Source organism: Bubalus bubalis, chromosome 2 (assembly GCF_019923935.1).
Source record: "Bubalus bubalis isolate 160015118507 breed Murrah chromosome 2, NDDB_SH_1, whole genome shotgun sequence".
NCBI lineage: Eukaryota > Metazoa > Chordata > Mammalia > Artiodactyla > Bovidae > Bubalus > Bubalus bubalis.
Genome location: NC_059158.1, coordinates 177,832,501 through 177,851,796, shown reverse-complemented (window position 1 = coordinate 177,851,796; position 19,296 = coordinate 177,832,501). Strand labels below are relative to the sequence as shown.

Genomic DNA, 19,296 nt, shown 5'->3' with positions numbered 1-19,296 from the left:
CTGGTGGCCTTGGAAGCTGCTTCCTGCCCCAGCTGGTATAACCTTGGAGGACCTGTGACATTTCTCTTGGCCTCAGGTCCAGACCCAAGAGGGAATGGGGAGGAGAGGGGGACTCGAGATCCCTGAACACCTTGGAGGGGCCCTTCCCACCCTTGCAGACTGTCCCCAGAGTCTAGAAGGGGCTGATCTTCAGCTGTGAGGGCCCAAGGCGGAGCCAGTCTGTCTGGCTCTGCGTTCCATCTAAGGGACTAGAGAAGATGTTTGCCGGCCCGGGCGCCCCCCGCCCCCCTCCCCCTCTGTCAGCTCAGCTCCCAGACAGTCAGGGCCCACATTCCCTGCTCTGGTTCCTCCCAGCTTTCTTCTAACTCACATCGGGATGTGACCTGCCCCTGCCCGCAGTTTCCTCTGCCTGGAACCGCCCTTCCCCAGTCTCTTGCATGTCCACATCTTGCCTATCCTTCAAGGTTGAGCTCAGATGCAGCTTCTTTCACAGAACCTCAAAATCCATTTAAAATGTCAGACCCAGACAGAGCTGTGGGGATCATCCAACCACTCCGTCATCTTGTGGGTGGGGGAACAGAGGCGCAGGGGACCAGCAAGGCAGAGTATCCAGGATCCATGAGGGTGGGGTGCTGGGTTCAAATTCCGACTCTGATGTTTCCTACCCGTGGATTCCCTGGGCAACCTTTGGAGCTGCACCTGCATTCCTAGAGATTTGAATCGCTGATGGAAGAGGCAAGTACCCCGACCCCTCAGGCTGCTGTGAAGGGCCAGTGAGGCTGTGTTGTACAAATGGCCCAGCATGAATACATATCCCTTTTCTTACCAAAGGGACAGAGAGGTGACTTCGGGGCCGTGGCCCACCTTCCTGGCGCACAAGGTTTGCTTTTCCCTACCATCTCACGCCCAGACGCTTGAGGCTCTTTGTGGGCTTGGGTTAGCTTCCACGGGCCCTCGAGGACAGGGGCCGTGCCTGGCATCGGGACAGGCATCAGAGGGTAGGTGGGGGTGATGCTCAAGATGTGAGGTTGAGCTCAGTGACTGCTCCCGCACCCGGCCCTGGGTCAAAAGGGCTCGCTGCCTTGCTGGTGAATGAGTGTGTCACTGTCCTTGTTTAAGCCCTCTGTTGACAATGACACTCCCTGTTAACGAGCGCCACTCCCTCTGTTAACTCTTCTTCCTCACCGCTCTCCTTCCCTGCATCCCCAACACTTCCTCACTCCCCACAATGCTTTTCATCAGTCCTTGGCACTGGGAGCAGGGGCTGCCTGAGATGAGGGAGTATATGCCATCCTGGATGAAGAAGGGGGGACAGCCTTCCCGCCATCACGGTCCAAGCCAGCACATTGCTCACCTGAGCTACTGCAGCTGGTCTCCCTCCTTCAACACCTGCCTGCTCCGCCACCGCCCACGGTACCCCAGCTCAGAACCCTTCAATGGTTTCCCATTTGTCTTGGAACAAACTTCAAACTCCTTCCAATGGCTGCATGATCTGGCCCTGCCTCCTCACCCCGTCATTAGTGTTACTGTTTTCCCATCAGGTCGTCAAAGCTGAGCTGCTTTTGGCCTCCAGGCCGTTCCCTCTGCCCCGCTCCCTATCTAGCTGACGCCCCCTCATCTTTCAGACATCAGCCTCAGCACTTGGCCAGCTGGCTGCAGACCTTTACAGCCTCCTACCTTTTCTTCTCTTGCATGGTCCTTCCTATGGCCACAATTACCAAATGTTTTGTGTTCTTGTTTCCCGTCTTTCCCTCTAAACTGGAAGCCCCCTGAGGACCAGGGGCTCACCGTGGTGTTCACTGCTGTGTCCCCAGTGCCTGACAGGCAGTGGGTGTTGGACGGATGTCTCTGGAACGACTGAGTGCCTCGGTCTGAGGACTAGCACTGCCAACTCCCAGCCCTGAGTGGGGAGCGGGCCAGAATGTGGGGCTGGATGGCGTCCCAGTTCCTCCTGCGTTCAGGCCTCGCTGGGTGGTTCCATTATGTATCTCACTGAGCCATGACCTGCCCAAACACCCAGCCCCCACACTGGTTTATTTTCCCACCCAGAGCCCGCGAGGAAAGGTTTTCAGATTATTTCACATTTTCTGGATTATCCACGAGACATCTTCCCTCCAGTGAGAAGGATCAAAAGTTTGGCATTTTAAACCCTAAGCAGCTTCTCCCTGGCCTGCTTCAGATCTGTGGCTCTGCCGCTTGCAATGAGGTGCATGGGGAATGGAAGGCCATTTTAATCTTGGTTTGGCTTCATTACGAGGAAAAATATGCTGCCCCCAAGAAAGTCTGGTCCATTCTCTATGCCATGCAGAGTTTCAAGAACCCAAGAGAACACCAAAATCAATTTCCTTGAACAGATGGGGAAACAGAGGTTGGGGGGCATGGGGAGAAGGAGGGGCAAAACCTTGGTCAAGGGCACATAGCAAGTCGGCCAATTGAGGAATGGTCTTTCCCCAGGCCTCCTGGCTCCCACGTGCTGCCCTTTGCCATCTCCATGCACCAAGGGAGCCGAGGTCAGGCGGAGAGGGGGTAATAAGTTTCCACTGACATGACTTCAGGACCCTGAGTCACCTTGGCCTCGAATGGCCTTCCGCGAGCAGGGATGGGGCTTTCCAGAAGCCCTGTCATTCCTTCTCCAGGAAAAGACATTCCCAGGAGGTTGCAGCAGTCACAGAGGTGTGGGGTGGGTGAGAGGCTCAGACAGACCCCCAGCCCACTCCATCGCTATGCATGCACCATGTCCAGGTCAACGAAGGGCCACTAATGGCTACATTTCTGGAGCAGGCTGTTCATCAAGAAAATGATTCCTTCAACTCTGTCCCCTTAGACCATTTTGGGGGCATTTCCCCCTCTTTTATTTTCCTTTTTTTGAACAAAAAATCTTAAAGAATACTGAAGGAGGTGACAGTACCTGATAAAACAATATCGAAATACCTAACAATACTTAACTGAATTCTTAAGGAATGAATCTGGTTTCAGGAAAGGGCCTGGGATTTTTTAGGTAGGCGACATCCTACGTGGGGACAGACCCACTGGCTGGAGGTTCCCAGACAATGAAATCCCAATACCCCTGTGGAATAATAGCCTTTGGGGTACCCTGTGAGGCCAGAAAAGGACATCCTAGCCACACCCTCAGCCTGGCCTTTGTCAGACTGCATCTTGAATTAAATGAAGTTCCCAGGGAGACAAGGAAGCCGGCAGTATCAGTATCCTGGATGGGCCTGTGTGGGTAATTATCCAACCTGCTTCTTCCTTCATCTGTCTCATGCAGAGTGATGCAAACACCCTCCCTTACAAGAGGTCAAGTGATGAGTGCGTGCTGGGACTCAGGTGGTCCCTGCTCAGGACCGAGCATGGCTAAGGGGAACAGACACCTGATGAACCAAACCAGATGGCCCCACCCAGTCTACGGTCCTCCAGCCATTTAAAAAATGGGTCCCCGGAATGTCTAAGCCCCATGCTGGGTTCCCCACCCAAGCACTCACCTCCTCCCCAAGACTGTTGCCAACAACTAACGCCAGACTCCCTGAATCCCAACTCCCTGTTCGGTTGTCGGGTCCCCAGTCTTGCCCTCAAGTCCTTCTGGCTTGCGGCCATCCTTCTGTCCCCTGCCCAAGCTCTAATGTCTTCACGCCTCCCCAGCCCCAGCCCCCAGGCTTCTTCTGCCCACTGCACCCACATCCTCAGACTCACCCAGGAACAAAACCTCGAGGTCCAGTCGGCACTTCAGTTGGCACTACAGGGAGGTGACGGTGAATGTGTCCTCAGGGTGAGGTTCCGCCATAGGCCCCAGGAAGCCGCTCTTGGGGCCCCCACCCAGGCCGGGATGCGCCTGCGGCATAAAGCCTGGATACCTGTAGGCAGTATCCTGCAGGGGCAGCAGCGAGTCCCTCGGCACGGGGGACAGGGTCAAGTCACTAAGAAGTGGGCAGCCATAGCCAGCAGCGGCTGCAGCAGGGCCACGGGGTGGGCCGGGCGGCCGGGCCATCTCCAACGGCTCCTTGTCGGCCTTGGGTGTGGCCGGTGGGCTAGCCAGGTGTGGGGCACTGAGGCACGCGGCCTCCGTCCTGCCCAGGAAGTCAGCTAGCAGCCCCGAACCCACCTTGCCTTCGTAGGGTGGGCTGCGGGCAGCTGAGCCTGGTGGGTACCAATACGCAGTACCCTTGCAGCTGGGGGAGTCGTAGTGAGGCTGGCCCAGGGGCAGGTCCCGGCAGCTCAGGTGGGCCTGAGCTGCAGCCGCGTGGCCCAGGCTGGCCCCCTGGAGCCCATGCTTGAGGGGCTCACAGGCAGCCAGCTTTGTGGGCGGCGGCCGCAGCTCTTCCTTGAAGCCCAGGGTGGGTGAGCAGGTAGGCGAGTACGCCTTCTGCAGGCCTGCGTCAAACACCGTGGGCGGGTGGGCCAGCGGTGGGAAATGCTTGCCATCCAGCTCAGGGGCCCCCAGGCTAGGCGAGTCGCAGTGGAAGCCTTGGCCGAAGGTGCCATCGGACGGCGTGGATGGGTTCATGGAGTAGGGTCCCATGAAGTCACAGGGGTCTCGCTCACCCACGCTGAAGGCCCTCGATTGGGAGGGCAGCGGGGACATGCTGCTGTCCCCGCTGTAGTAGTCCAGGCCAAGGTCTGGGCTGTCCTGGAACAGGGGGTTGACGGGCTGCGGCTTGGGGATGAACTTGGCTTTGGCCGCCGCCCCACCCCGCTCCTTCTTGGCCGAGCAGGCGCCACCGCCCCGGCCACCCCGAGGCTGCCGGGGCCCAGTGCTCCGTTTGGACGGGTAGCCCGAGGCAGTGCCCGAGGCGGACGACGGGAAGCCCAGATGCGAGGCCTCGAAAAGGTCCACCTTCTTCCGCCGTCCACGGCCCGGCTTGGAGCTGCTCTGGAAGAGGACGCTCTGGTTCCAGTTGTAACCGGGGGCGGACGAGGCCTCGTTCCAGTCCATCATCAGTTTCTCCAGGCTGGACAGGCTCGACTGGCCCTCGCTGCTCGAGGCCTCGCTGTTGGCACGCCGGAAACCGCCGCCGACCGGCTGATTGAACTGGGTGCTGTCGGAGGAGGATTCGGAGAAAGTCTCGGACACGGCCGTCTGTTGCTTCACCTTCTGCGGGGTGTAGTTGGAGATGTCCAGGATCACGTTGGGCTCGCTGACGTGGCAGTCGAAGCCGGGATTGTAGAGCTGACTGAAGGCCTCCGAGGCCCAGTCCAGGCCTCCGTAGCCCTGCCGGAAAGGCCACTGAGAAGCCCCCGCAAACTGCCGACAGTTCTCAGGCGAGGGCTGGAAGGACGAGGACGACGAGGAGGCGGCAGAGGTGGCAGAGGCCGTGGTGCCCTTGGGCACCATGTAGCCACCGGGCGAGACTGTGCTGGCCCGGCTGTCACAGCGCAGAGGTGTGGGGGCTGAACCAGAGAAGGGGGCCCCCTCGGAGCTGTTGAAGAAGGAGGCCTTGCTTGGTGGCAGGCAGGGGCCACCGGTGGGCGGTGGGGCGTAGCCGGCGCTGTGGGCGCTGCTGGGTGAGGCAGGTAGGCTGTTGCCGCTGCCGTAGGCAAAGCTGCAGTCCTTGCTGTTAGCGCAGTCCTGGCCCGTGAAGGGCTTAGCCGGGGCAAATACGCTTTGTCCGGCCCCATAGCCGCCGTACTGTGGGGGGTAGGTGTTGGTGGGCGGGTGGGTGGTAGGTGAGCGGGCCACAGCGGAAGGCGGGGGCGCCAGCTTGGGGAAGGTCTCTGCAGCCCGGCATTCTGAAGTAGCCGGGGTGAGCCCATAGCTCGCTGCCCGGCTGGGTGGGAAAGTCTGGCGAGCGGGCAGCACCGGCTGGAAGGAGGGCTCAGCCCCAGCCCCGCTGCTGCCCACGGCCACTGGGCTGGCCTTGGCTCCCCGGCTGGGGAAGGTGGCCAGGCCCCGCTGGGCAGGCAGGGCGCTGGTGGGGGGCCCTGCGTAGGTGCCTGATGCCTTCCGGGACTCGGGCCGAGAGGCCGAGAGGGCAAAGTCCAAGAGGTCGGAGGAGTCGTCGGAATCAAGCAGGGAGCGGAAATAGCCGGTGAAGAGGTTTTGGCGCTCCTGGCTGAGCTCGGCCTGGCCCGCGGGCGCGGCCGCGCTGTAGTAGCTGCCACGGCCTGAAGCCCCGCTCTCTAGCCCAGTGGAGGCAAAGGCCCGGGCCTCGGTCCCCTGGAACCCACAGTTTCGGCCAGTCTGCCCACCTGGGTGCCCGTGGTGAGGGGCCCAGCCGCCACCCTTGTCCCCGGCCCACTCAGTGCCCGCCTCCCCAAAGCCAGGGCCGCTGGGCACCTGCTCCGGGAACAGAGTCCCGTTCTTCCGGGACCGCCTCTTGCGTTTGGGCTTCCCAGTCACGGCGTCCACCTCCCCCCGGCCTCGCTTGCGCGGGTGCCCCAGCTCAGTGAGGCCGGGGCCCCCGACCCCCGCGGCTGCCACAGCCACCACCTTCTTCTTCTTGCCGATGCCCTCAAAGAAGTCACTGAAGGAGCACCGAGCGGCCTTGGCTGCATGGCCCCCTCCCCGGCCACCGAAGCCGCCCGCTTTGCCACCTCGCCGGCGAAAGCCCTGCACGCGATGCAGGAAGTGGGAGATGCTCTGGGTGTCGGGCGCCTGGTGCACGGACTCGGGTTCGCTGGGCGTCCAGCAGCGGGGTGGGGAGCACCGCCCAGCACACTGGCTCTGGCGGTTCAGGAAGGCGAGCTTGGCGAGGACGTCTGAGTACTCGGCCTTGCTGTCGTTGGCGTCCGCTGCGTAGGACGGCTGGGGGGACGCCAGCTTCTGCTTCCGCCGCCGGCGCTTCTTCACCTCTGGCATAGCCATGCTGGCTGTTGCCACGGTGGCCGCCTCGGCCGCCACCACCACCGGCTCCTTGGGCTTGCCGGGGCCCAGCAGTAGGTTCTTGGGAGGGCGGCCGCGCTTCCGCTTGAGAATGATGGGCATCTCGCCCGGTGGGAAGACCACCACCACGTTGCGGCCGTTGTTCTTCATCTTCAGCAGCGGGGTGGGCTCCGCGGACACGCGCAGGCCCAGCTCCTTGCCCTCCACGCTCAGGCTGCTGCTCAGAGACGACACCTTGTATGTGGTCTTGTTCCGCCGTCCCAGGGACACGGGGATCTTGGCCATCTTCACCACCATGCGCCGGACACCCCGGCACTTGCCTTTGCGGGGAGGGACCACCGGGGTCTGGGAGGCTTCGGGCTCCAGCTCCGGGACGGGGACTGGCCCAGGCAGGGCAGGAGGCAGTGGCGGTGGGGGTGGCTCCGCCAGGGCGGCAACCAGCCCGGTGGGCATAGGCAGGGGCAGCAGGCGGCCCTCGGGGCCGGCGTCTGCCTTGCGTCCCCGTCCGGCTTTCCGTCGGCGACACAGGATCTTTGGCCTATCAGTGCGCCGCAAGGCGTATTTGGGGTGACCCTCAGGCCCTGGAGGGCCATGGGGTGAGCATAAGTCCAGGCGCAAGGGCTCGGCCAGTGGGCAGGGTCCCAGGGGCTGCTGGGGCTCCAGGCGGCGGCCGGGGACGTCAAGCAACTTGGGTAGGGGGTCAAGTGCCTGGGGGTCAAGCAGCTGCGACTCCAGGGAGTCGGGCAGGGTGTCCAGAGCCTGTAGCGCCAGGCTTGGCAACCCCAGAGGATCAGCCAGGGGCTGCAGAGGCGGCAGCTCCAAAGCTTCCCCGAGCGGCTCTAGAGCCTGTGGGTCCAAGAAGCGGGGTTGGGGGTCCAAGAGCTGAGGCTCGGGCTCAGGCGACGGTGGCTCGAGGGCCTGGGCCTCCAGCAGCTGGGCCTCGGGGCAAGTGAGGGAGGCCAGCTCACTAAGGATGTCGGCGTCAGCGAGTTCTGAGTAATCGGGCCCGTCGGGCTCAGGCTCCGGTGGCAGACCGGTGGCCGCGGCCGTGGCTCCGGGACTGTGGCCTTGGCCGGGCTGGGGGCTGTCCCGAGGCTCAGGCTCAGGCTCGTACAGAGGGTGGCTGGGCCTCTCGGACTTGGCGTGGGGGGTGGCCCGCTCCTCCGGGCTGCGGATGCTGTTGGCCAGGCTGGGCGAGGAGAAGAAGCTGTACTGCAGGTCCCCGGGGGGCGGGGCGGGGGGGCGGCTGAGCCGGAGTCCACCACAGTCCAGGTGCACGCCGCTGTGCTGCAGGTCCTGGGAGAGCCGGGTCAGGTCCTTCATGATGTCGATCAGCTGGACCACTGGACGCAGGGTCGCCCGCCCGTTGTCCCAGCGCCTTCGGGAGCTGCTGCTGCTGTCTCCCGCAGGTGTGGGGCAGCGGGCCTGGGAGACAGGACGGGCCGCCCTTGGGGGCAGCGGGTCGTCCCCCTTGGCAAGGACTGGTGGGCGCCGGGTGCTGGGGTCCCGGCGTGGGGGTGGGCGCGGGTTCTCGGAGAAGGTGTGGGCGAAGGCCTTGTCGGGTGGGCTGGCAGGGGGCCGGGCGGGAAGCAAGGGCCGGGGGGTGGGGGGGCCGCCGGGGTAGTACTTGGGCTCCCGGAGGTAGTCAGGAGAGCTGCACACGGCACTGGAAGTCACCACCAGGCCCTGGGGCTTCACACGCATCCTGACCTTGTCCTCCGAGGGCCGCCGGGCGGGGCCGGGACTGACATGAGGGTGCGAGAAGCCGGGACCAGGACCTGCTGGGCGGAACAGGCAGCAGGTCCCTCCTTGAACACCCAAGCCCCCCTCAGTTTCCCATATCCCCTGTGGCCCCCTGCACCCCTCTCCTGAGTCCCCTCCCAAAGCCCAATACCTCTGGTGGCCCTCAGCATTTCCTAAGTCACCACGAGCACCGTGTACCCCCATGGGCCCCAGTTCCACTTCCTAATAGTGCACCCACTTTTGTCTAGACCCGGGCTAAGGACTGGGGGAGAATAATTCACCTGCTTTTGAGAGGGACGCTCATGAATGGGGTGGAGCAACCACTCCAGATCAAATTTAAGGAGGGGGCCGGGCCCGTCTGAGGGCCTGGAGGTCCTGTCAAGGACACGGCCTCTTCCTTCTTGCCCCACCCCTGAGGCGAACCCTGGTCACTCACCCTCGGCTCTGCCGCCTGGGCTGTCACACTGGAGATGTCTGTGGGTAACAAGACAGACAAGAGGCCATCTCAGTGGTCTGGGAGCCATAGCCCAACCGCTGCCCACCTGCCCACGGGGCCCCGTCTCCACCCCCACCCCAAGCCCAGCTCCCCAGGAACTCTGGCTGACCTGGAAGAGAGAGGGCCCCCGTGCCTGGGGGCTCTGCCAGTCGCTGGCTGTCAGCTGGGGGTGTTGTGAAGCAACTTTGGCCTGAGCCCAGGCCTCGGGGCGTGGACAGCGCCTGGAAAGGACCATCGCAGCTCAGGTTTAGTGAGCACCTACTGGGCGCCAGGCACTGGGCTGGAAGCTGTCCAGGCATCGTCTCATTTAATTCTTCATATCAATCCTGTGAGGTAGGGGCTATTAATAACCCCATTTTGCGGATGAGGAAACGGAGGCTCAGAGATGAAGTAACATATTCATTCATTCATATACTCAGTATTTGTGAAGTGTCTACTGTGCACGAACACTGGGTAGACAAACACTGATGAGACAATCATAAGTGACGTAACTATTAGTGGAGTAAGAGCAGCAGAGAAAAACTGAAGAGCGCCTGAGGTCTGAGGTCCAACAATCATAAGAGGAGTCAACAACAACAAAAGTTCATGCCCTGGGTGCATTACACGGATCATCTTATCTAACCCCCCCTGCAAACCTGAAATCAATACGATCATCACCCCCACTTTTACAGTCGAGGAAGCCATCCATTGGAAGGTGGTAAGCACCATGAAGGCAAGGATTTCCACCCTGCTGTCAAGTGTATCCCCCACCACGGCCCATAAATGTGCTTCAGAAAATATCTACTGAACAAATAAATGAATGAGGCACACAAAACAATCAGCCTTTCTCCATAAGGCTCTCTCTCATTCTTCTCCAGACCCCAAAGTGGGACCCAGGTAGGATGTGGAAGGAGGGAGGGAGATTAAGAATGTGAAAAGGGACATTCTCTGCTCCCCTGCCACCTCTAGCCTCGGCTTGGCCCTGCCACGTACTTTCAAAGCCCCCTTTATTTCACCTTCACAGTAGTTATCAGGACTGCAGTCAATTACTTGTGTGACTGGCTGTTCAGTGTGTCTTCTCCCGGAGTGTGGGCTCTCAGGGGCAAGGACCAAGTCTCTCTTGTCTACTGTTGTATCCCCTGGCCCCAGGGCCTGGGCTATGGATGCTACGTAAACATTTACTGAGCAACTCCCTGAGCTGGACAGGCTGAGTTGGGATTTAGATCCAGGCAGGTCTGACTCCCAAAGGAGCCAGGGGACTCAGGGCCCTGGCTGACCCCCAGGAGCTGGTTTGGGGGAGCAGGAAGCTGAATAGGCCTTGATCACTGGGAGGATCACTTTGTACTCCACAGGAAGACAGCAGAGCTGACTTGGGGACAGGGAGGTGTGGGCGGGGCCACTTGTCCACTCCCCTCTGGTGGGCAACAACAAGCCACCTACAAAGCACCTCCACCTATATGACCCACTGCATCTTCAGTGAACTGGGAGACGTGGATTATTACCTCCATGTTACAGAGGAAGCAGGTTCAGAGCAGTTGTATAACTTGTCTGAAGTCACATAGCTGCTAAGTGGCAAGATTTCTAATTCTGCCAAGTCCAAAGCCTCCTTCCACTCCCAGCTCTTGCAATGCTTCTCCGGACACTCCTGAAAGTGCTTCTTCTAGAGCTGCGGTCTAAATTAAGGCTGGGAGGAACCTTAAAATCACCTAACCCTTGGGCTTCTAAACCCTGGGCCTGGGGAGCTGTGTAACCTTCCAGATATCCAGACCCTAGTCCAGGGAGTCTGACTCATAAACCTGAAGGGACATCTGGGAATCTGGTGTTGTTTTTTTTTTTGGAGGCACTGTGCAGCCTGTGGGATCTTGGCTCCCCAACTAGGGATCGAACCTGTGCCCTGTGTGGTGGAAGCACCGAGTCTTAACCACTGGACCACCCTAGAGAAGGGGGAGGCTGGGTAGTACTCCAGTATTCTGGCCTGGAGAATTCCATGGACTACATCCATAGGGCTGCAAAGAGTCAGACACGACTGAGTAACTTTCACTTCACTTCACTTCACCAGGGAAGGCCCTGGGAATCTGCATTTTTAATCAGCTCCCCCCAGTGGGTACACTGTTCCAGTGTCACCTCATGCCCCTCCCATTTTTCAGACAAGGAAACTAAGACCGGAAGAGGGAAACAGACTTTGCCCAAGACCACAAGATAGCATGGGGAGGGGTGGCCCCCAGTGTGTTGCTCATCCAAGCAGAACACCCCCATGTCTCTTAAGGTCCCAGGCCGCAGCTGCTCCTCACTGTCCCATTTACTAGATCGCTTCGGGTTCTGTTCTCTCTCATGCCCGCCTGCAGACTGTGGTCAGGCCCCTTCTAGGCCAGGCCCTCTCTGCTTGAAGAATCTCACAGCCGCTCTTGAGGGAAGAACCGTGAGTAAGACACTCACGAAGGAGGGAAGGGGCTCAGACTCTGGAATCTCCAGGTCCTATTTCCAACAGCATGGCTGACCCGTGGATCCCGCTGCCCTCTTGGAGATGCCAACCACAAGCCACCGCCCCTCTCTCGCTGAGGGTGGGGCTCACCAACCCTCCCTACTCTGGAGACCTCCCACTGGGGGCCTGAGGGTGTGACCTTGGCAGAAGAGACAAACCGCCTCTCCAGCGGCTGCTTCTGTTCCACCCACCCGTGAAGACCTCTGGGCGCGCAGTCCTGCCAGACCTCCTGACTGTCCGCGGCCTCCAGGATCTGAGGGAAGCAACTGGCTCCCCTCCCCACCACACCCAGGCAGACGTTTTCTTGGACCCCCTCCCAAGGGTACCACCTATCCCCAAGTCTGTGAACAAAGTGGCAAAGGGTCCTCTGTCCGTCGTCTGTCTGCTTCTGGGTCAGTGTGTCTCGAGCCTGCCTGTGGGGACACCCGCCGGCTGGGAGGGGGGCTGGGGGCCCCAACCTGCTGCGCACAGTGCCGGGAAGGGCCAGCCCACATCCTTGAGTCCCCAGCCCCACCCTCCCCCGCTGCGGCTCTGACCACCCCACCCCTTCCCCAGCCAGCCTCCCCCTCCCCCACCCGCAGCCTCCCCAGGGGAGCCAGGCTGCCAGCCCCAGCTCTCACTTCCGGCCTCATGACCCTCTCTCCAGCCTCCTCCCCACCCCCACCCCGCACCCCGCACACACCATTTCCCTCCCAGCCCGGACTGAAGGCCCAGAGATGTCCTCAAATGGAAAACTCAGCCTCAAAGGGGGCTATCACTGCAGCGCTGAAACCTCCCCTCAATCACCTCCCTTGGGAGGGACCTTTATTTCCCAGGATCTGCCCCCGCTCAGGAACTATGCATCACCCTCCCCTCTCAATTTCCTTCTCTTCAGCCCCCTCCCACCCACCCCTGAAGATCTCCTTCCAACCTGACTCTGGACCAGAATTGTTACCAAAAAAATAACGATTATGAAAATAAGAACGGGCAGCTATCACTTATTTGGCATGTAAATGGAGGCTCAGAGAGGTTAAGAAAAGCCCTTAAGGACAAACAGCCATGACAGGGAAGAGTGTCTGCACTTGAGTTTGCTGAGCTCCTCTGAACCAAACTTCTCCACTGTCCAGAAAGTCAGCCCTCCCCTGCGGCTTCCTTGAACTGTCCTGGTCCCAACAACCAGTTCTAATTTTTGACTTCTGAATCTACTCCCTCCTCTCAGTTTCTTCACCCCTCCCACCTAGGTCATTCAATGCACTACCCTCCCTCGCCACTAGGTGTCCCCTTAGAGCCACTGATGCCCCCAAGGGGAGCAAGCCCCGCCCCGCCCCCTGGAATCATCAGGGCCACCCCCCCAATAGCACAGCACACCCCACCCCACCCTGCCCCCAGCCACACAGAGCTCCTTTGTGCAGCCCTTGCCCACCCCCTTCCTGCCCGGAGCAGGGCACCTGGCAAGCAGGTCTACCCTAGACCCGCCCCCTGCCAGCCCCCTGCCCTGGGTGCCAGGTGTGTGGGCACCACCGCCAGCTCTGGCTGAACCCGAGGGTCACCCTGCCGGGCGGCCCTCCCTTCCTCTCTCCGAGGTCACCCAGGGACTGTGCTTCCCGCCTGCTCCGCCCCCATCCCCTCCTGCCCTTGGCCCTTCCAGACTCCTGTCCTTGTCTTTCCTTCTGTCTCCCGGAGGACACCCCTCCTCCAGCCCCACCAGGCCCTCCCCACAGCCTCACCACCGCCCACCTCCTTCCCCTGAGAGCTCCTTGTTCCGCCCCCCCACCCCTCCCCACCCAGGTCTGAAAAACTCCTCCTCCTGGAAAGTTGCTGCTGGAAAGGAAGTGACTTCAGCAGTTTGGCCACAAGGCTGGGCACTGCTGAGCCCAGCTCAGCTGAAGCCTTGCCCAGCCCACCTCCAAAGCACAAATGGAGCCACGTGCACACACATCCCCCAGTGTGTGCAGCCACTGAACACACGCTTCCCTGGTGACACACGGAAGAACCTCTGTGTACATGATCCACCCCACCCAGTGTGTACTCGTGTTATCACCCGGGTGTATTCAGAGTCTTGTCTGCACACCTCTCCAGTGTACACTAGCACCCTGCCCAGGAACACCACCCAGCATGGCACACACAACACTCTAGCCTCCCCACACCTGCACAGGACACACCCTGAGTCCTGCACACTCACTCCCATGTACCATGTATGCAGCCTGTGAATGTCTCCCAGCCCAGTCCACCTAGACTTTTATGTACAGCAACCTGCACACCTCAGGACAGAGTCCTACACACGCCTACTTGCACACAAGCTGGAGTACTTGCACACTAGATGCCCTGTACATTTACAATTGGGTACACCCAGCTCTGACATCCCCACCCTGACAATCCCGGGAGACTCCACCCCTCCAGACCTCAGGCCCCAGGAATGCTCTTTTGGAAGCTGGGTGGGGTCCCCAGGCAGGCTGGGCTCTAGGGAGCTTCCTGGAGCCTGAGGCTTCATGTGTCAGTTCGGGGAGTTGCCTCTGCAGGGCAGGGCCGCTCCACCTGGCCTCTGCTGCTCTCTAGCCTGCCTGGGTGGGCTCATCTGGGCCCAGGCTAGGGAGATGGTTCCTGCCCCCGCCCCTGCCCCATCTCATCCCAGGAGGGCAGCCCAGCGTACCTCAACTCCCCAGGTCCTCTCAGCTTCCACAGACTCTAGGAGAGAGGGGTCCTGGGGGGTCATCATCACACAGCAGGCATTCTGGTTTCTACCTCTGCCCTGGGTTCTGGTCACTGGGACAACCCCTTTCACTGCCCAGTTCTCTCAGGTCATCCAGGTGCAGGTCCCCCGACTAGGAGGCAGGACTTGGGGGAACTGGCTGTATATCCATGGACCTTGCCTTTCTGGATAATGGGGAGTCTGAGTAAGTGTGGTTACAGTATTTTGATACTAAAGGGCCTCTTTTTGGCCTAAGCTGGGAGGGGAGGGATCCCTGATAGGATTGAGAAGGAAGTACCCCTGATCCCCACTTCCTGGGGTGGCCAGCAGACCCAGCTTCTCTGTACACTGTTACCTGAGCAAGCTGTGCAGATAGGCCCAGCTCAGCAGCCAAGGCCTGTCTTCGCCAGTGATTCCAGGGTGGTCTCTTCGGCAGCCTGAGAATCGCCCCGAACCCGGGGCCCTCTGCACACACTTAGCTGGGCAGGCTCTGGTGTCCAGGCCAATGGGTAGACAGGTAGGCAAGCTCCCATCTGTGAAAACAAAAACAGCAGCCCAGACATAAGCATGGATACAGGATGAACCAGACAGAGGGACCAGGGGGCCATCCTAGGTGAGTCTAGACGTACACAGAAATTGGCTCCAACCTCATTTCACTGGGGACTACGAACTATGTCTTGAATCCCCAGGCAGTATCTCTGCATGGGCAGATATGTATGCATGAACAAGAACACATACACTATGGTGAAAAGAACCTGGTCTTGGGAGTCACAATGGTCCTTGGCTCAACTTTCATCACCTGTGGGATCTCAGGCAAGTCAGTTAACCTCTCTGGCTCTCAGTTTCCTAATCTATAAAATAGGGAGAGTTTATGAACGGGGAGAAGTGCTCTAGGGAAACTATAAATGCTAAGAGCACTTACAATGCAGGTGTAAGAGTTACTGTTCAAAGTGATGGTGACTGCAGATCTTCACGAGGGGTGTATATGCAGCTGGCATTTACCCTTCTCCATCCAAGACTGGTTCTCTCTCTTATTTTCTTTAATAACTAGGGCCCTCCTCACCCCCTCTGCTTCCTGCCCATTTGTATACCTCCCTGAGGTTTGTACTTGAGCCCCGAGGGGTCTGGGAACCAGGCCTCATGGACTGCTTATAGGTTTTGGTTGCCTGGGAATGTGTGTGTGTACATGCGTGTTCAAGAGATCCTGTACATCTGTGAGCATTCAGCTGTCTGGGCAAACACACCTGTGTGTGGCTTCCTGGGTCTACTTAGCCTTCTGTATGTTTCTCTGTGTATTTTTGTATGTCTATGCAAGTATATGTGTGTTTAAGAGTGCCCATGTATAGGACTGTCTGTGTGCGTGTGTGAGAGCTGCTATTTACTAGAGTTGGTGTCTTCATGTGTGTATCTGGGTCTGTTCAGTTCTCTGTGTGTGTCCAGCTGAGCCTATGTTCGCACACCTATGGGGACACACAGGTATATGTGCCTAATGTGTGACCAGTGTACCCAGCTGTGATTGAGGCATGTGTGCCCGTGTGTACACACTCTGCATCTGGCCGTGTCAGGAGCTGAACTGACTTCTGCCCATCTCTGGATGTGTGTGCATTGGGGTGGGGAGGGGAGTGGACCCTCTACTGTCCCCACAGGTTTCCAATCTCGAGGCCAGTGACTGGGGGCACTGGTGTCACTGGATCAGTGCCGTCTCCCTCCTTCCCTCTGCCCTTCTCTGGGTTTTCAGGCTCGTGGTGCGACTGGTCACAGTGTCCCTGTGGCTCTGTTTCACCGCGGGTCAGTGTGTGCTCGACTGTGACCCTGCGCGTGCGTGGTGTAAGACCTCATCACTGTGCACCTGTGGATGTCAGTGGGCCCTTGTGCCATGTCATCGTATGTCTGTGTCAGTGTCAACATGTGAGTCTGTGTGCCATGGTGTGCCTGTCAGCACAGTGGTGCTTCAGTGCTCGTGTGATACCTTTATGTAACTTGTCAGTGCGTGTGTGCGCGTGTGTATGTGAGACTCTTTGTGATAGTGTGTGTCTGTGTCACTGTGTTTGTATGCCTGCTTCCCTCCTCCCTCCCTATCTCCTGCTCTCATGCTCTCTCTCTCTCTGTAGGAGCCAGACAACTCCCCAAGCCTGGATTAGGGACAATTTATCCACAGGCAGAGAAGGAGAATTTCAACCTGCCAGAGCCTCCCTCCTCTGATCCATCCCCCCTCCCCCCATGGTTGGGTGGGCACAGAAATGCAGCCCGGCAGCTCCCAAGCCCTCGGGGAGCCCCCACCTCTGCGGTTCCCCAGAGGCCCAGACGGGTGGAAAAGATGGAAATCTGGGTGGCCCCAGAGCCCTCCAGTGGGGGTGGCTTGGCGGCCCCCCATCCAGGCCCCTGGAGCTCAGCTCATCTTGGCCCTGTTCTCCTACATATGGTGCTGGTGGTTGGGGGGGAGTCTGCATGAGGTCTGCCTGGCCCTGGGGGCTGGGGCGACCTGAGGAGTGAAGCTGCTCCCAGCCCCTCCCCAACCTGATATTCCCCAACTGATAACGGCCAGCTCGCCCGCCCCTTTAGATGGAAATGACTGGGGAACTTGTGACTGTGCCCACATGGGCTGGAAGGCAGGGGACAGTGTGGTGGGGGGAATGCGGCAAGGGGCGGGGTGGGAGCAGGGGCTGAGCTGGGACTAAGGCTCCCTTCACGGTGCTCCAGGCGCAAGGCAGCATCACATGTTTCCCATTAGCTGCTCTGGCCTCCTTGTTCAGGGGGTGTTGGCTGGGGGAGATTTGTTCTGGTTGCAGACACCAGCCGAGACCACACAAGAGAGAGAGAGGAAAAGACAGAGAGAGAGAGAGAGGGAGAGGAAAAGACACAGGGAGAGAAAGACTCAACAGAGTCGCACAGGGAGAGAGACAGGAGAAGCAGAGACAAGGACACACAAACCCCAAAGCAGAGACAGGACTGGGTGATGCTGGGCGAGGCTTAGAGTGGGGGACAGGGCCAGCAACTGCTAAGGAGACCAGGGTGGAGAGAGTCTGGTCAGGGGCTGAGGAGCGTGTCAGCGAGGAGGCGCAGGGTACTAGTCAGGCCTGGAAGGACCGAGGGGGAGAGGGTGGGGTGGGGGGCGCTGGGGCTGCAAGCCTGATGGAGGGGAGACTCAGGGGGAACCTGATGCAGGGTCAGGGAGGGCAGAGGCGATGGGTGGGCAGGGGGAGTGGCCGCCCTGGAGCAGCCGGGCGGGGGCGGCCAGCGAGCCCTGGAGCCTCCCGCCTCCTGACCCTGGAGCCTGGGAGAGATAACAGGCCCGAATAGTGCTGACTTGCGGTTCAGAAATCCAATATCCTCCGCGGCGCACTAATCGACTACCTGAGCTCCTGGCCCGCGCCGAGCTGCCCCGATTAATCCTGCGGCTCCACAGCCTTAATTAGTTTAACAGTTTCAGGGGCAGGAGAGGCGAGGCACAGGGTCCCCCAGACTCGTGGGGACACAAGCCCCTCCATGCCAGCCCTGCCTGGTGCCCTGCCTACCAGGTCGCACCTGCCCCAGCCCACATCATCTGAAAAACAGCAAATTTCTTCCTCCCAGGGAACAGTCCCAAGGGCCGGCACCTGGGTCACAAGTTAGGTCTTGGGGAGCCCAGACCCTCCTGCCCTGCACCCCTGCCCCGATCCCATCTTGTCCCTGTGCCCATGGTCTGCGTGCTGGCTCTGGCCTGCTTCTTGAGGCCCTGCCAACTGACAGCCCCACGCCACTGGGCAACATGTCGTCTCCTTAGGGTCGAGAGACAAGCTCCCAAGTTCCTGAGAGACCCCCACCAGCACGAGATAATCACACGTCACTCCCTACACTGGCATGAGATGGGCACATGGTGACATCGCACACACACACCCAACAGTCAGAGAGACAGGCGGATGAGTGGGTGACTACCCTCCTAACAGGATGGGCTAAGCACAGAACCTGTCACTTCTTCCAAAGCCTGAGATGGGCACACCTGGTAACTCCAGACAGTCTGAGACAGAAACACAGTCGTCACACTCCAGAGGGTGGGACCGACATACAACTAGGACCCCAACAGGGTGCAAAATGCAGAGACCCTCTCTCTCACTCACACACACACACCTCACTTTCCAGGTGTGACAAAGGTACAGCCCCCTCCCCAACACATCGAGTATAGGCCAGGGACACAACCTTCCCCGTGAGTCCTCCCCGTCCAGATTGCCGGGTGGGTAAAGGACATGTCACCCCGGGCTGCTCTGGACAGGTGACAGCCCACCGGCCCCTCCCCCATCACTGCCAGCCTGGTGGTGCCTCCTCTGCCTGCAGAGGCGTCACAGCTCACAGGGCATGAATGTCACCCCAGCACTGCCAGCGCCGGGCACAGCCACACGTTGCCCCAGTGACAAACACCGCTGGCCCCAGGAGGTGGAGGCGCACAGGGCTCTGGGCGTGACCTTGGTCCCTGGACACCAGGAGGGGCGGCGCCATGGCCTCTCTCCTGGGTAATCCGGGGCCAGGAAGATGAGTACCGGGAAGAAGGCAGGCCGCCTGGGCACGGACAACCTGAAAATGCCACCTTCCCAAGCAGCGCTCCCCCCCCCCCCATTTCTAACAGAACGTAGTTGCTTTGGGGGGAACAGAATGCAGAGGCCAACGAGGTTGTCCTGACCCTAAGGCCTGAGGAGCAGGTCCTAACAGGACTTCTCGGAGGCTGTGGAGTCAGGTGGGGTAGGGGTGGCTGTCACCACACCCTCGGGGGCCCAGGATGGACAGGGTGGGATGATCGCTTCAGACACCCACTGCGGCCAGAGGAGCCCCACTTTCTTACCAAGGCCCCCTCTCCAATTCAGGCCACAGAGCCTGACAAGGAGGCCAAAGTCCAGGGGCATGACTCACCCAGGGAACAGGCCCAGCCTGCTGGCCAGAAAGTGAGGAGGACAAGAGCCAAGAGGCCTGGGTTCAAGTCTGAGCTCCTCCCAGGGCAAGCGGAGTGACCTTGGAGCAGAGGCTCAGTCTCTTTGGCTCTGGGGAGGGGGAAGAGGCAGCAACCCGGGAGGTGCTGAGGAGGAAGGACATGGCGGCTCATCCCCCTGGCCCACTGCTTGCTTCCTCACCAGGAACCTCGG

At 59.9% G+C, this 19,296-nt stretch overlaps 1 protein-coding gene across 5 annotated transcripts in view; it reads right to left on the bottom strand.

Annotated features, from left to right (window-relative positions):
• The window catches only part of AHDC1 (AT-hook DNA binding motif containing 1), a 65,086-nt gene that overhangs the window by 6,777 nt on the left and 39,013 nt on the right, over nt 1–19,296 (bottom strand). For 2 of the 5 annotated variants that reach the window (XM_044938073.2, XM_025278637.3), the window contains exons 3-6: nt 14,541–14,718; nt 9,166–9,277; nt 8,997–9,034; nt 3,691–8,595 (exon numbers count right to left, since the gene is read on the bottom strand). In XM_044938073.2, the coding sequence (XP_044794008.1) occupies nt 3,734–8,521 (4,788 nt within the window). In that variant the 5' untranslated portion in view covers nt 8,522–8,595; nt 8,997–9,034; nt 9,166–9,277; nt 14,541–14,718 and the 3' untranslated portion in view covers nt 3,691–3,733. Of the gene's footprint in view, nt 1–3,690; nt 8,599–8,996; nt 9,035–9,165; nt 9,397–14,540; nt 14,719–19,296 lie in introns of all 5 variants that reach the window. The other 3 variants (XM_044938075.2, XM_044938074.2, XM_044938076.2) reach the window with 3 other exon arrangements.